Below are 16,649 nucleotides of genomic sequence, written 5' to 3'. Positions count from 1 at the left end.
TGTGAGGGTAAGGGGGGTGAGGGGTGCGAGGGTGAGGGGTGCGAGGGTGGGTGAGGGTGTGTGTATGGGTGAGGGGGTTTGAGGGTGAGGGGGTGTGAGGGTGAGGGTGTGGGATTGTAAGGGTCAGGGTGTGGGGTTGTGACGGGGTGTGGGGGTGTAAGGGTGGGGTGAGGTTGTGAGGGAGGGTGAGAGGGTGTGAAGGAGGGTGAGGGTAACGGGGTGGGTGAGGGGGTGAGGGGGTGTGAGGGTGAGGGGGTGTGAGGGTGAGGGGGTGTGTGAGGGGGGTGGGTGAGGGGGTGTGAGGGTGAGGGACTGCGTGTCTGCGTGTGCGAGAGCGAGTGTGCGGTGTCAGAGCTGTGTGTGTGTGTTTGTGTGGGAGAGTGGCCTTTTTGAGCTCCTCTTAACTTCCCTTTGCAATGCCTGAATTGATCAGCAGCTACTTTGAATTGTTTTCACTTCTAAATGAACATCTTTAGCCATTTCTCTTTGGCCACTTCTGATGTCAGTGCAGCTTCCTGCACAGTGACGTGTCTCTGTGCTTATGTAGGTCTGCCTCCTTGGACAGAGCGGCGCCCCTACATCTGAAAGGGGCACGTGTGGCTTCAGCTGCAGCTCCCTTTCCTTTACAGAGAAGCAGGCTGGACCGGGGGAAGAAGGGGGCAAGGGGGTGACATTCACTCCACAGAGCTCAGCGAGGCATGCCGTTCAGTGCAGAGCACAGGCACGGGTGGCACCTGCATTTCTTGAAGAAAGTGCCCTTTCTACAACACTTACATGATCTGGGAGAGTCTCAGTTAGTGCGTGAGCTGCAGTCTGCACAGCTTGGACAGCACAGAGCGGTGATTACCTCTCAGTATTCCAGCGTTGTTCTGCTTTCAGCTCAAGCAGGGACTTGGGCCTGTTTTGAATTAATGTACGTGCTGTAGACAGGGTCATTTCGTGAAAACAAATGCAGACACATGACGACGTATTCGCACCACCGTGTTAGAGTATTTAAAGCAGTGCTCTTAAATGACTTTGTGAATAGCCTGCAAAACACCTGAATGGGAATGAAACGGAATATTCAAGGATTATAAATATGCAACTAGCACAAGTATAAAGGACCGTCACTGGGCCCTCTTTTCACTTTTACTGATATACAGGAGAGAGTTGGATGTTTCCGGGCACATACACACATAAATGCTTTTGTGGCTCGGCCTCAATGAGTTGGGATGGTCAGCCGCAAGGAGAGTATGTCTGCCGCGCGAGCCCCGCCCATTTCCTCTCAACACGCGCCCTCCCCCCCCCGCCATATTTCTCCAAGGTCGATTTATTGAGCATAGCATGGCAGCAAAAGCCTCTGCTTTCTCGTACATTTGGAGTACCACAGTGTTATTATGCGGCCGCACCGGGATTCAGACCCGTGACCCTCTGCAGCAGACACATTAACACAGTGCGCTTTCTCACCTCTGATACGTAGAATACGGCCGATAAAGTGTTGCACAATATCATATGGAAACAAACATTAGTCTTTCCGTCTCGTGACCCTTAGCAGGTGAGTTCCTTGCAATACCTAGTGACCTGCGCATTACCTATACAGCCTCCTAGTTCCCCAGTATAGCCTTCACAGCGCAGCAGATATCTAACAAGCACCGTTTCTCCCCCACCTCCTCCACCGCCGAGGAACGCTCAAGAATGACGTCACAAACAAAAAAAACAAAAAAAAAAGGGGGGGGGGGGGGCCGAAACGGATACTGAATCCCGCCCCTCCAGGACTCCCTGACCCGCCTCATGGTTGCCAAGGCAATATTTCTGAAAATATTGTCGTGCTACCGTAAGGTAGGTCACGAAGTCCTCGAGAGGTGGGATCCAGAGCAGACAAATCTGCTAAACAGGAGCTTTTTCCAATGGCAGACCTCCGTTTCGAGAGGCCTGCCAATGGAAAAAAGGGGCGTGGTTTCACGACATACTGAAGTCTTCTCCTCACAATATCTCTCTGCCTTCAGCAGGGCATGCCCTGCAATGCAGGCTTCAACCTAAAAAGGGGTTAGTTTTAATTGGGGTGATGTCCAACAAATGTGCTTTGATACCATTGAGAAGGACATTTGCAATGCAGATATCCTTACGTATTTTGACACTAAGTTACAGTCTGTGCTCACAGTTGATGCAAGTGCTAATGGACTTGGAGCTGTGTTGGCTCAGGTTCATAATGGAAAAGAAAAGACAGTAGCATTTGCATGCAGAACGTTAACTGTGAGTGAGAAAAACTATTCCGTTATAGAACGTGAGACTTTGGCTGCTGCGTGGGCGTGTGAGTACTTTAGAACGTATTTATGGGGGTCTAAATTCATATTGAAAACTGATCATAAGCCTCTTATACGTGTGTTACTACCGGGGGGTGATGCAAAGTGCTCAGCAAGATTGACCAGGTTGGCTTCTCGCCTTCAGGAATTTTGCTACAATATAGAGTATATCCAAGGTTGGAGGAACATACAAGCGGACTGCTTATCAAGATTGTCACTTGGCTGGGACACAGTAGATAAAGAGGCAGTTCTTAAAAAACAGAATGAGGGTGTAGTTGCCTTTGTACAGGATGTGTTGAATGTATGTGAACCGCAGGCATTAACTAAGAGTGAGTGGGTTGATGCCATGTTAAATGATAGTTCTATGTTCAAACTTAAGAAATGGATACAACAGGGCTGCAGGAGAGAAAGCACTGTTCCCATCTCGGTTAGGCCATTTGTAAAATTAGTGGATGAACTTTCTGTTTACGAGGATATTCTGTTCATGAGAGGAGATTTGTTTATTCCTCCGATTTCATTGAGGCCCGATTTAATAAGGATCGCTCATGAAGGGCACTTGGGTCAAACTAGAACTAAAAAAAGACTTAGGATGAATTGGTGGTGGCCAGGGATGGATTCAGATGTAGATACTTGGGTCACAACATGTGATATCTGTAGGGAAAGTGACAAACGATTGAAGGTTGGTGTTCAAGCATCTCATGGTCATATTTCAGACCCAGGGTTACCATGGCACACTATATGTATGGATTTTATAGGTCTCATGAATGGTCTTAAGGAGAATGCACGTTTTGGTATTGTTGTGGTAGATGTCCATTCAAAGTGGTTAATAGTAAAATTTACAAGAGACATTACTACGCCAACTACTATAAACATGATGAGGAATATTTGGTGTGAACAGGGTATACCCTCTGTACTGTTAACAGACAATGGAACTCAGTTAACATCTGTTGAAATTAAAGAGTTTTTATCCACATGTGGCATTAGACATAGCCGTACTTCTCTGTACAACCCACAGGGAATTGAAATTGTTGAGAGGGCAAACCACTTGATTGATCAAAGGTGTTATTCAAATGGCTGTTTCTAGTGGAAAAGAAGTAGATTCTTTAGTATCAGATATGATCTGGGCATATCGCTCCAGTGTACACAGTGTGACGAATAAAACACCTTTTGAGGTTATGCGTGGGAGAGCACCTAACACGAAATTGGTTCCTACTTGGATGAAAGATATATTAACAAAAGACATGATTATGGACAAGTCAACTTCTTTTTCATCACAAAGTAGTATGAATCACAACAAAAGACTAGAGAGAAGAATTTGCTCTGGTGATTGGGTGAAGGTACGGTCTGGCAGATCTGGTAGTTCATTCAGGAAATTTCTTGGACCATTTAGAGTTAAATCTACTTTACCTTATGGTGTGGTTTTGGATAACGGTGACAAGTGGAATTATAGACGGGTGGCTCTATATCAAAAGGGTATAGTAGGTACAGATGATATGGTCAGAGGTAATCGTTGTGACACCGATATGGGTAACACGTTTTTAACTATGTCTGACAATGACTTAACTTGTAAATCTCAAGGAAACTTTGCTTCTTACAGTGCTGTACAGGGGGGAGGTGATGCTCCTGCTCCTATTCCATCTCTTACTCCATCAGTTTCCTTGGATGCACTTCAAACTATTCGGGAGGCAAGAGTGTATAGGAATCGGTGTCCTCCAGGTTATTTAAAAGATTACATTTGCAAGTGATTTGTTTTGTTGATATGTATTTCACAGTTATTCTATTCTGTGCTGTTATTTTATCCTTACTCATTTACCTATTCTTGATGTATGTCATGGTTTCATTTTTTGGATCTTTATGGAATTTATTAAGGAAATTGTTTTACTTATCTTAACTTATTTTTCTTTGTTTAAGGGAAGAGGATATGTGGTAATCTTCTATGGTGCTAGTGGAGTGTGGAGCATTGCACTCAGTACATTCCACATTCCTATGTGCGCTGGTGGTTCTACTTCTGGACAGTTGCTGTTGACTGGCCAGAGGGTGAGCCACACTTTTTCCATTCTGCTGTTATTTACAATAAACCACTTACCTGCTTCATAATAAGTCAATCTATGCGTCCACTGACTTACTAAAATTTTCTTCAGCAATTCCTTCACATGCTAGTAGGTGGTGTCATGCGGCTCTGCATCGGGTCCATCCCGCCCCGGTAGTGACATCGGAGCCACATATAACCGCTACCCCTGAGAATCAACATGAGTTTCTTAATATCTCTCCACGCCGTCAGACACGTAGTCTAGCTTGAATCAGATTTCAGAGTGTGCAGATCTCTAGTGGGGACCTTTTTTTAGATGTAGAAAAGAGTCCAATTCACAGAATGGGTTGGTGAAGAATCTGCAGTTAGAGTATGGGGATTGGGTACTGCTTTCCACTCAGGGCCTCGCTGCTGTTGACCGGATAGGGCTCTATAGGATTGGGAGGTCTGTTGTTGTGGAGGCAGGTTTTGTCATTGTCTTTGGTAGATGCCCATTCTGAGGCCTCAAAAACGGTGATGTTGTTGAAGAAACTACTGCACAGGCACTGAAAGACTAAGGGAGCACACTGAAGAAGAACAATTGTTACTTACCTGTAAACAGGTGGTTCTCCAGTATTGGTGTCTTTCATAGATTCACATGCTTGAATATTCCCCGTCGTCGAAGTGGGAGTCCCACGGTAAATAAAATAGCAATAATGCTAAATATATATAAATATATATGTGCACATAATACATGATAAAGAAGAGGAAAACATAATAGAAACCTCAAAAAAGATTCCTACATAGGAATGCATGCTAAAGAGAAAACTATTTGTAACACATCAGTGTCATTATGTTAGTCCAAATTACAGTCAATCAGGCGCCAGCACCCTCTAGAACCTACTCCTCAGAAGCTCAAGGCCTCAGATTTTCGTAGCACCAAAGTGACAAAGAGTGCATGAGGAGAAGAGAGCCTCTGAGGGGAGGAGGGTGGGTCGCATGTGAATCTATAAAAGACACCAATACTGGAGAACCACCTGTTTACAGGTAAGTAACAATTGTTCTTCTCCAGTATTAGGGGTGTCTTTCATAGATTCACATGCTTGAATAGAATAGAAATCAGTAACCTCCGAAAGATGAGATTGCTAGGCACATATGGCAAATGCAAGACAGTAATAATTATACAGTCATGTAAAACATCATAGCAATCAAGCAAAAAGAGCAAGGAGGGAGGAAACAGAGGCTCACCTTAATGGAAAAGATGGCGAAGCACTGCCTGTCCCACAGCGGTATCCGTTTCATTGATGGCATCCAAACAGTAATGTTTGGTGAAGATGTGCCTGCTGGACCATGTTGCTGCACGGCAAATCTGATGAAGTGGCACACCAGCAAACAAGGCGGTAGATGACGACATCGCCCTCGTAGAATGAGCCCTCACTGAAGACTGCAATGGTTTGCCAGCTTGTGAATGGCAGAAGGTAATGGCTGAAGAAAGCCAACAGGCAATTGTTGGTTTCGAAACTGGATGCCCCTTACGCAGTCGCCCAGAAGCAATTAACAGTTGATCAGACTTGCGGAAGGAGGCAGTTCTGGCAATGTAGAATTTAAGGCATCGTTTGATGTCCAAAGAATATAAGCGCTGTTCCGCCGGAGAGCTTGGGTCCGGAAGAATGTTCGTAGGAACACAGGTTCATTCAGATGAAAATCCGTAGGCCCTTTAGGTAGGAAAGAGGGGTTGGTGCGAAGCGCCACTCCATTAGGTTTGAACTGTAGATAAGGCGGCTTGATAGTAAAAGCGTGAAGGTCGCTCACGCGACGAGAGGAAGTCAGAGCTAAAAGCAGCGCAACTTTCCAAGTGAGGAATTTGATATCCGCCTTATGGATAGGCTCAAATGGTGACTTCATAAGTTGAGATCGGAAAACATTAAGGTGCCAAGATGGAGGAGGGTGCCGCACAGGTGGGAACTTGCGGAAGAGCCCTTTGAAAAATTGCCTTATGATTCTGGATGAACAAATGGAAGAAGATCCATCGTGTCGAAAACGAGAGATTGCAGCTAGGAAAACTCTCAGGGTAGCGTGTGAAAGTCCTGACTGAGCGAGACTTAAGAAGAATGGAAGAAGCTGCTCCGGAGTGGAATGGATGGGATGGACATTCGCTGCCACGCACCAATGACAAAATCTCTTCCACTTGAGTTTGTAAGTTTTGATGGAAGACGGAGCCCTAGCTTGAGCAAGGATGTCTCTGCATTCCTGAGAAATGTTCAAGTTTGCGAATTCAAGGTGCTCAGGTTCTATGCAGACAACTGTAGCGTGGAGGGGTCCGGATGGCACACTTGGCCCCTGTCCATCGTTAGAAGGTCTGGACGGGGTCGCAGAGGAATGGGCTCGCACTGGGACAGCAGAAGCAATTCCGAAAACCATGCCTGTCTGGGCCAACGAGGTGCGATCAATATGATGTGGCAGGGCTGTCTCCGCATCTTCCACAGCACCAGCAGTACTAGCGGAATCGGCGGAAAAGTGTAAGCGAATAGATCGCACCAATCGATCAAAAGGGCATTCCCGCACGACCCGGGGTGGGGATGCCAACTTGCGTAAGACGGGCATTTCCGATTCTCCAATTTGACAAAGAGGTTTAGAGCTGGGTGACCCCAGGGGTGGAACACAAGATCCAGAGTCGGTTGGTGCAGTTCCCATTCGTGGGTTGAGGATGTGGGCCTGCTCAGAGAGTCCGCTAGGATGTTTGACACGCCCGGCAGATGGACAGCTGTCAAGGTGATCTGATGTTGGAGAGCCCAATCCCAAATCGACTGGGCCAAGCGAGACAGATCGCCATCAACTCTAGCCTGTTGATATGCCACTTGCGTTGGGGCAGAGTCCATTTGCCTTTGATGGATAGGCCTTGGAGATGAGCGCCCCACCCGCCAGAGAGGCGTCCGTCGTGAGCGTGAGATCTGGTGCGTGAACAAGGAAGGACGTTCCCGTCTCCAAATTGGTTGGCTGCGCCCACCAAAGCAAGCCTTTTCTCATGCGGGCCGTGACCGCGACCAGGTCGTTGAAAGACCCTGAGACCTGACGCCACTGTAAGTCCAGTTCCTCCTGAATGGTAAGGGTTTGCAATCTGCAATTTGGGATCAGTGCGATACAGAATGTTGCCATTCCCAAAAATGACTTTAACGTCCGAACAGAAACGGACTGTTTTCTTCGAATGAGGGAGACCAGACGAAGGATCTTCTGTCGACGCTCCTGTGAGACGAACGCTTTTGAAAGTTTCGTGTCTAGGATCGCTCCCAAGAAGTTTCTTTTTTGCAGAGGCGCAAACTGTGACTTTTCGACGTTGATGGTCAACCCCAGGGATTGAAACACTTGTTGGCAAAAACGAGTATCCTGACATAGATGGTGTAATTGAGACTTGAGGAGGCAATCGTCCAAATATGGGAAGATTTGAACACCCTGGAGACGCAGGTGAGCCACTACGGGGGCCAGTACTTTCGTGAACACACGAGGAGCTGATCGCAGCCCGAAGGGCAGGACCTTGAACTGATAGTGCATTTGTCCCACTTTGAAACGCAGCTACTGGCGATGTTCATGGATTATTGGGACATGAAAGTACGTGTCTTGAAGGTCTATGGTGGTCATGAAATCCTCGCTGGATAGAAGACGCAGGATTTCCAGTAATGTCAGCATGCAGAAAGATTGGCACTTTAGGAACTGGTTGAGAGCCCTCAAATCCAGAATGGGACGCCAATCTCCTGTCTTCTTGAGTATGAGGAAGAATCGAGAGTAAAATCCTTCTCCCCTCTGATGTTTCGGGACCACTTCGACTGCTCCCTTTAAAACAAGAAGACGGACTTGATGGTAAAGCTCCTCGAGGTGTGGAGGAGGTGGGCCAAAAGGTGGAGTATGAGGAGGAATCTCGACGAATTCTAAGGTATGACCCCGCCGTACAATGTCCAAAACCCAGCGGTCCGAGGTGATGGAGGACCACTGAGAATAAAACAGAGAGATTCGACCTCCAACAGGTTGGGGGTGGCAAAAGTCATTGGAGCTTAGGAGTGGAGCCACGGATAGGAGGACTTTCCCCTATATGGTCTGGAGGACTGCTGACGAGTCTGCTGAGAGGATGTGAAACGCTGGTTGCCCTGGTTGTAGGAGCGGTATTGTTGCCCTCCTCAAAAATTGGAAGTACCGCGTCCGCGCGCACTTTAAAAGGACTGCTTCCGGAATTGCAACGTGCCCAAAGACTTTGCCGTATCAGTGTCTTTCTTAATGAACTCCAGGGCGTCATCGATGTGAGAACCAAAGAGCGATTCACCATCGTACGGCATATCCAGTATCTTGGATTGGACTTCCTGCCGGAAAGAGGTGGATTTTAACCAACCCTGGCGTCGGAGGGCAGCTGCACTTGCAAGCAGACGGAAACCTGTTTTCGCTATATCGACTGCACAGTCGATCATTTCTTCCGAAGCTCTCTGCCCATCATGGAGAATCTGCTGAGCGTCCGCCTTGGAAGCTTCAGGTATAAGATCCATTAATGCAGAAATGTCTGACCACATCTGCCGGTCATAGCGTCCCAAAATGGCGAAGGTTTTGGCCGCACGGACAGAAGTAGAAGCCATTGTTGAAAACTTGCGGCCATTAGCGTCTAGGCGTCGACCCTCTCTATCTGGAGGGGTGGTGATTGGAGACGCTGGGTTCCGGGCTCGAAGCTGTGCAGCTTGAGTGACTACTGAGTCCGGGTTAGGGTGAGAAATCAAGCATGCCGGAGAACCAGTCGGGGCCTTGTATTTTTTCTCAAGGCGCGGTATTTGAGCAGGTAACGAGTTTGGAGCTACCATGAGTTTAATCCCCTCCTTCCACACAAAATCGATGATTGGAATCGTGTGGACCTGCTTATAAGGCTTATCCTTAAAATCGTAAAGGAAATAGTCCTCCTCACGTTGCGATCTAGGTAACTTGAAACGCTGAGCCGCTTTATCCAATAGTAGATGAAAACTGGCGATATCAACTGGAGGTGATTCACCAGAGTTTCCCGGTTGAGGAGAGGGCGTCTGCGCTCTATAATTGTCCCACTCTGCCATATCCTGGTCGCCTGCATCTTCGTCCGAATTGTCAGGGACCTCTCCGTCCTCACGTTCTGGGAGCGCCTCATCATCCGCATCGTGCGGATAAACCGTCGTATGGATCCTGATGGACGTCTGAACCTGAGACGAAGTTGTAGGTGGCAACACTGGCGGAAGATGCGGTAGTGGCAGTGCAACAGCAGCAGGAGATGGTACGGAAGTACCTTGTGGCGTTGCTGGGAAGCGACGGTTGTAATCATCCAACATATGTTGGGGATTCGAGATTAATGTTAATGCTATTGTAGCCATAGGCACTTCGACCAACTGTTCGTCAGGTTGAGACTCTTGGTCTTCGCCATCCTCGTCAGTGTCTGTGTCCTGACATTTTATAATCAAGTCAGAGGGGCTATGCGCGGCCCCAAATGTGTTACCTTCATTTTCAGAGTCACTCTCATGCTCGGAGGTAGTGGCGAACATTGGAGACGGTGGTTGCGGCTCTGGAGCAGGGATCTGTTGGCGCGGAGCCATATTGCGACGATGGGTGGACTCAGCAGAAGGTCCTGAAGTCTTTAAAGGCACCAAAGGCAAAGAGGAAAATGAAACTGGTGCCACCAACTGATTTGGCTGTCGACGAGGATGATCTTGCAGAACTTATCGTCGACGGGGTCATAGTCGACAGGCAATGCATCGCAGACGGAGTTGTCGACTGAGAAGTCGTCGGCAGTGTAGTCGTCGACGGTATGGTCGTCGACGTTGCAGTCGTAGAACCTCCGTAGACGGAGTCCTCGGCGACGGGGCTTTGGTCTACGGAGCCTGGGTCGACGGGGCTTTGGTCTACGGAGCCTTGGTCGACGAGACCTTGGTCGACGGAGTCGTGGATGACGACGAAGATTTCTTCGAGACTTTCGTCGACGAGGATTCTTTCTTTTTCGTCGACGAGGAGATGGGAATCGTCGACGGGACAGGCTTGGAAGGCAGAGAAACTCTCGTCGACGTGTATGCTGTCGACGAGATCGTCGTCGACGAAGTAAAAGCTGACGTCGTCGTCAGCGTCGTCGTCAAGGATGCAATCAGTGCGGTTCTCGTCGTCGGAATGCTCGTAGACGGTCCCGTCGACGACGGAACTCTAAGAGGTGTGGAAACACCCCGAGAGGCAGAAGAAGACGCCTGAGAGCCAGGTCTCGTTGGCGTGTGGTAGTAGTAGTGGTAGGAGACACCACAGAAACCAGAGGCAGAGCCATTTTCATCTTTTTGAGGAATGGTGATGGAACATCCTGTACACTACCACGCTTAGAGGCAGAAGAAGGAACAGATTGTAAGCTTTCTGCATCTGACAGGGCAGAATCTTTGTCCTTTAGACGTTGAAGTCAAAGGAGAAGACAGCCTTCTCTGTCCTTAAGAGTCTTAGTAAAAAAAGTTCTACAGAACTTGCAGCTGCCAGCCTCATGATCTGGGTATAAACAATAAATACACTTCTGGTGGGGGTCTTTATCAAAAAGGCGCAGCTTCCCACAAGAAGAGCAAGGTCTGAATAAAGACTTCTTACTTGACATTCTGAGGAAAGGTCTGGAACTAGAAGTTTGAGGTGAAGAAACTGAGCAGAGCTCAGGGAGACTCCCTTCACACGGCGTGCGGTAGAAAATCTGAGGGCTTGAGCTTCTGAGGAGTAGGTTCTAGAGGGTGCTGGTGCCTGATTGGCTGTAATTTGGACTAACATAATGACACTGATGTGTTACAAATAGTTTTTTCTCTTTACCATGCATTCCTATGTAGGAATCGTTTTTTGAGGTTTCTATTATATTTTCCTCTTCTTTATCATGTATTATGTGTACACATATATTTATATATATTTATATATATTTAGCATTATTGCTATTTTATTTACCGTGGGACTCCCACTTCGACGACGGGGAATATTCAAGCATGTGAATCTATGAAAGACACCCCTAATACTGGAGAAGTGCTTTCTTTAAAGAGCTCCAGGGCTGAGCACGCTTTATCTATAAAAAGGCGGGTGCCATCAAATGTAATGTCCATCAGTGATGCTTGGACATCACTTGATGGATCCTAATTATGCCAGGCACTGTAGCACCACGGCGTTACCAACTCTCCTACCCAAACAGTCAGTACCCTAATGACATGATGTGCAGCATTTTGGCCATCTTGTATTATCATTAAAGGATCTCATCCACCATGTCCCACATGGCGGTGAGTAACATCCCAGGATGCAACTCGTTTTAATGTATCTGAGGGCAAGGTTGGCAGAGAATTACACCAATTGGGCTCCACATTTTTGAATTCTCTGTCTGGAGATGTGGTTGGGGACGAGTTAGGGTTCAACTTGCTTGTAGACGCTTGTACTGCAAGACCCTCTGTAGTAGAATGCCAGAGGAGGAAAGATGGATCCTCCAGAGCAAGTTATGTCGTCTCACAATTGCCCGTTGACGTGGCGCGCAATTCTGGTTTTGCCCAAGTGCACATCAGTGAGGGCTTTGTTTAAAGAGAGAAACTGCTCTGAAGACCACCCTGGCTGCGGAATCCTCTGTAAGGCTATTTGTTTTACCTCTACTAACGGTAGTTAAAGGTCAAGGACTTCCGCAGCCCTCCTGGCAAAAGATGCTGATGCTTCATTGGAAAAGACGGGTGCAGAGTTCAGGCTAGTGTCAGGAGATCTGTTAGACTACTGGCATCTTGGTGATCCAAAAATAAATTCTCTGCGTCATGTAACTGCGATTTATTATCACCATATTCATCATTTTTTATTGTAAACTAACTTTATTAGTTTTTCCTTGTCAGCATAGACCACAGAGTGCCAAAATCGGTTCCCTAACAATCCCAGCCCAATGCCCATATCACCATACTCATCATTATGGGATACCAGGTATGTGAAGCATTGAGGCTAGGATTGAGGTCGAGGTGGGCACGACTTTGTCTGAGGGCACAGTGGGTTCGCTTTCAAGTCTGCTAGGACCATAGGTTTTTCCGCCAGCAACGACATGCTGGAAACTACTGTGAATTGTAGTACATTTTGGCAACGGATGAGAAGCGGAAGCGGACCCCAGAATGGGGTTAAGAGGCACAGTCAGCGGCAGGGACGAATCTGCTGGGGTAGTCCGAAAGCAGGCTGCCTCAAATCCTGAGGTCCCAGAGGTGCCCCAGAAAACATATGTAAAATGACCTCTTCAAGGGAATTCGAGCCACATTAGGATTAGCTGAGGGATCGGTTCCATGGCAGGAGAATTAGACCAAGCCCATGAGGTACCCTGAAGTCCACGTCACTTCTCTTGACAAGATAGGTGGGAATAAGAGAAGTCGCTCTTTACCTTATCATGTTTCTTCATTGAATTAGACTTGAGAAGAAAACCTTTTTCGAAAACAACCTCGAGAGCAAGAACACGTCCACATCTTCAACTTAGACCGAGACATGGCCTTACGAGCTCTCCTGCATTGCTCAGCGATTTAAAGTTTGGCCTTGTGGTCTTGAATGGCCTTTGATTCATACGAGCACAGCTGTCACCATATTTTGAGTCATATGAGGAGCCCAGACGCAAGAGACAGACCTTGTGAGGGTCAGTTACCAACATCTGTTAATGTCAATCCTTTCAAGACGTAAAACTTATAATTTTAGGGGGGGCATGCCTCTTGCACCCTGTTAGAATTTAGGAGAATAGTTCTGTCAAGTGACAGAATTGAGGGAGCGAGCTTCGGATTTGCATCGAAAGGTGTGGAAAGAAAGTAATTGATGTAGACAGCACAGTGGCGTTTATATGCGCCCCACATCACTTTCGTTGTGAGATGAAGTCACACAACACCACCAACCGGGACGAGAGGGAACTGCAGAGAAAAAGCCTTGGATCCAGCCTGGTACCTGTAGGTATTCACAAGGTGAGGATTCTGCAGTTAGAAATATTCAATCAAAGAAACCTGTTCTATGTATTATCGTCCTGATCCCGGTTGAAACTTTCTGATTGGTAGAATGGGACACATTATCCAATGAGTGTTCCCTAGTGTACTCAAGTAGACTGTCTGTACTAACTGCCACCTCTTAATCACTAGACATAACCTACCATAACGGTGTTGGGTCTCAAGAGCCCTGACAAGACTAAGTGCTGTAGACTCAGACATTGGCACCCTACTACCTCAAAGCCACAGAGTATAGAAGGCCTCTCGTGAACATATCATCTAGAATACACAGGACCGGTGGAAAATATTCCTTAATATATAGGCCTATACTTAGATGATGTGGAAAGTGACTTACAGAGCAAGAGACCACCTTCCATTACCCTTGGAGGAAAACTTATCTTGACGCATCTTTGGTAATGGGCTCTGCTGCTCGAATGACTGGGTGCACCCAAGAGCAAGGTTTTGTGGAGCTCCATATGAATAGTGCCTCATCTACTATACAGTATACGGTTAAACCATAAGGTGTGTAATGCAGATGCATATGCGGTGTTCTTTTTTTTCAATTATTGCCTTACTTTTATGTTTGCCTTTGATATTTCATTTGATCTTCATTTAATTCATTATCTCCCCAGTAAACTCAATATGTGGACCAGAATTACTAATTCTGTAGTTACATTTATATGCATATTTATTTAAGAAATATTTGATATGTTATAATAATAGTACACAAACTTCTCTGGGTCACAATATCGCAACCTCTGCTGTTGTCTCATTACATTTTTAATCATTAGTCTTCCACCAAAATGAACTTTTTTTGCAGAGTTCATGCTAATATCTGTGTCTAGCCGTAGAAATCCCTCATATCCCATGTTTCGTCAAACTTCCACCACTGACGTAGAAGGGAAAGGCTAGGAGGCCTTCAGCATGAAAACTGGCACCTTTGGTAGTCGAAATTTGTTGGCTCACCACAAATTTTGCGATTGTTCCTCTTACTCTTCTCAGAAACGAGTGGACTGCAGCAAGCCAATACAGCAAGAGGATGTCTTCTCTAGAATAGTCCACTACATGCAACTACTCCATCTGTTTCCAAAAGCACCATTCACAAAGAATATCTGAAGGCAGCATCAGTGTACTTGAATATAAGCCAGTATAATAATTTACGTCAATAAAACAGTGGTTTTCTACTAACAACATGCATTGCATTATTTTCATACCATGCAGATTTCTTAGACAGAACAAAACAAAGCTTGCAAAACTGTTATTTCTGGTAAATTTATTGAGCTAAATTACCTTATTAGTGGCTGGTGGAGAGCAACCAAAGAAGCGTGAACTGTTACAGATATGACAGAAAGGTGGAAGTAATCGAACATAACATTGACATAGTGATGAAGGCCACCGCTGAGACTGCAGTGCAGCTTTAATGTTCGGCTGCTGATTAGTTGCAAGGCAGTTAGGTCATCGGGTCTAAAAAAAAAATACAGAAGTGTAATAAGTGAGGGCAATGAAACACCACAACCATGCAGATGAGAGCAGAATACCTTGTGTTTATGTAGCGAGTCATTTAATTTATGATCGCTCTAAATGGCACTATCAGCCAATTTAATGGTACACAGTTTGTAGACCTCTAAACGAGGGAAGGCTGTGTTGGTGTTCCAGGTTTCAGGTTTCAAACTCGTAACCTGCAGGCTACCACACAAGTCATTGGTGATCAATTAATTCTTCTGCCTTGATGCCCTTGGGCTAAGTCCGCGCATTATAAATAACCATTCATTCATTCATTCATTCATTCAACCTAGAATCATAATCCACCAGTGCACTTTCTCTGTGCAAATTCCAGAGGGCAATGGGTGCATCATTGACCACTTTTGAGATTTCACTTTATTTTCCTCTAGCTTGACAAAATTCTTGATTCGCAGGTGCTTTCAATGTACTTTATCCTGTCTGTGGAGGTGATTTCCACAGTGCCATTTATTGGGTCACTCCTGTTCACATCTAGGCAATTTGAAAGGGAGACTGTGTTGAGAAATCTCTTCAGATTTACAAAGATCAACACAGAAAGCCAAGACAAAGAATCAACTACTTTTTCAAACAGCAATTTTGGTGCCTCTATAAACTTTCAACTGATTACGTCAATAGACAGGGTGATAGGAGTCTTGAAAACGTCAAGAGTTCTGCTCTCCGCTCTTTTTACAAGTCTTCAGCCACACCATATGATTATTGGTCACAACGATGAAGCAATCAATGTTCTTTTTACTATCCGACACTTTCTGGATTGAACTGCACACTTTATAGGTAAATTAGGATTGATGTTATATTACAAGCCGTGGGGGTTGTAAGCAATTTTGAAGGTGCACAGGAAAGGAAGCGTTCACTTAGAAGAGAAGACTGTGAATAGAGGGGCACATGCAGAGCAAAAGGTCTGAATACTAAGGAGGTAGAAGGGGAGGGAATACGTTGAGGTGAGATTGGTGGCAATAAGTTGAGACTGCAAGTGATAACATCAAGTGTTTAGAGAGACTTTTCATTGTTATCAGCACTTGGCTAAAGCTCAAAGATGACTGCTGTAAGGTGCTGTTGAGTATGAGATTTAGGCCTTAGGAACTTGCATGGGGATGCATGGTACTTTACATCTGTAAGTTCTCTGTAAGGTTTTAACCACTCAATGGCACCCCCAGCAAAAGGTATATGAATAAGCAATTTGTAGTAAAGGAGGCACTCCACCAGGAAACAGGAGACAAAGTGTATTTATTCAAGTCTATTTCAAGAGCACACCCTGAGGGTGATGATACCATGACAGCCAGGAACCAAATGATCAGTCTGGAATTCACATTCCCGCAGCGTTGCACAGCATGTCCCAACCCAAAGCATAACATTACATCAGAATACATTCCCTTCACTTCATGCAAAACATCTGACAAATTACACACATAAACAACAACAATAACGAACCAAAACCACCCTTCACCACAGACTTTACCCAAAGAATTCAACAAAACCTTATTACCAAATTCATCAACATCACACAAGAACACCCCTCATTCCTTTCCCCACACAAACCACTCTTCTGGTACAGTGCTACTTTCCTAAGCTTCCATCTTTCACCATCTTCAAGCAATAAAGAAAATGTATTTACACAAATTGTCGGCAATCCACCTTTGATCTGGCCTGATCTGATTTTGACCGAATCAAACACTTTCACTGTATTGTCTGAGCCACTATCCAAGTCCCGGGAGAACCCTTTTCCATTGACAATCCAGTCTTTGACCCAAGATGGAGTCAATGAGGTACCAGGCACACATCCGTGCATTCCTTTAGAAGGAGTGTTTTGTGTGGCACCATTCACAGAAGTACGATAAACTCAAACCATATCAGACACCATTCTGACCATATTGCGAT

At 45.9% G+C, this 16,649-nt stretch overlaps 1 protein-coding gene across 2 annotated transcripts in view; it reads right to left on the bottom strand.

The window, feature by feature from the left end:
- Positions 1-16,649, bottom strand: part of FAM135A (family with sequence similarity 135 member A) — a 1,101,526-nt gene that overhangs the window by 690,485 nt on the left and 394,392 nt on the right. For both annotated transcript variants that reach the window (XM_086926467.1, XM_086926468.1), the window contains exon 7: positions 14,544-14,717. In XM_086926467.1, the coding sequence (XP_086782593.1) occupies positions 14,544-14,717 (174 nt within the window). The remainder of the gene's footprint in view (positions 1-14,543; positions 14,718-16,649) is intronic.

Source organism: Lissotriton vulgaris, chromosome 6 (assembly GCF_964263255.1).
Source record: "Lissotriton vulgaris chromosome 6, aLisVul1.2, whole genome shotgun sequence".
NCBI classification, from domain to species: Eukaryota; Metazoa; Chordata; class Amphibia; order Caudata; family Salamandridae; genus Lissotriton; species Lissotriton vulgaris.
This window is presented reverse-complemented; position numbering and strand designations above follow the sequence as displayed.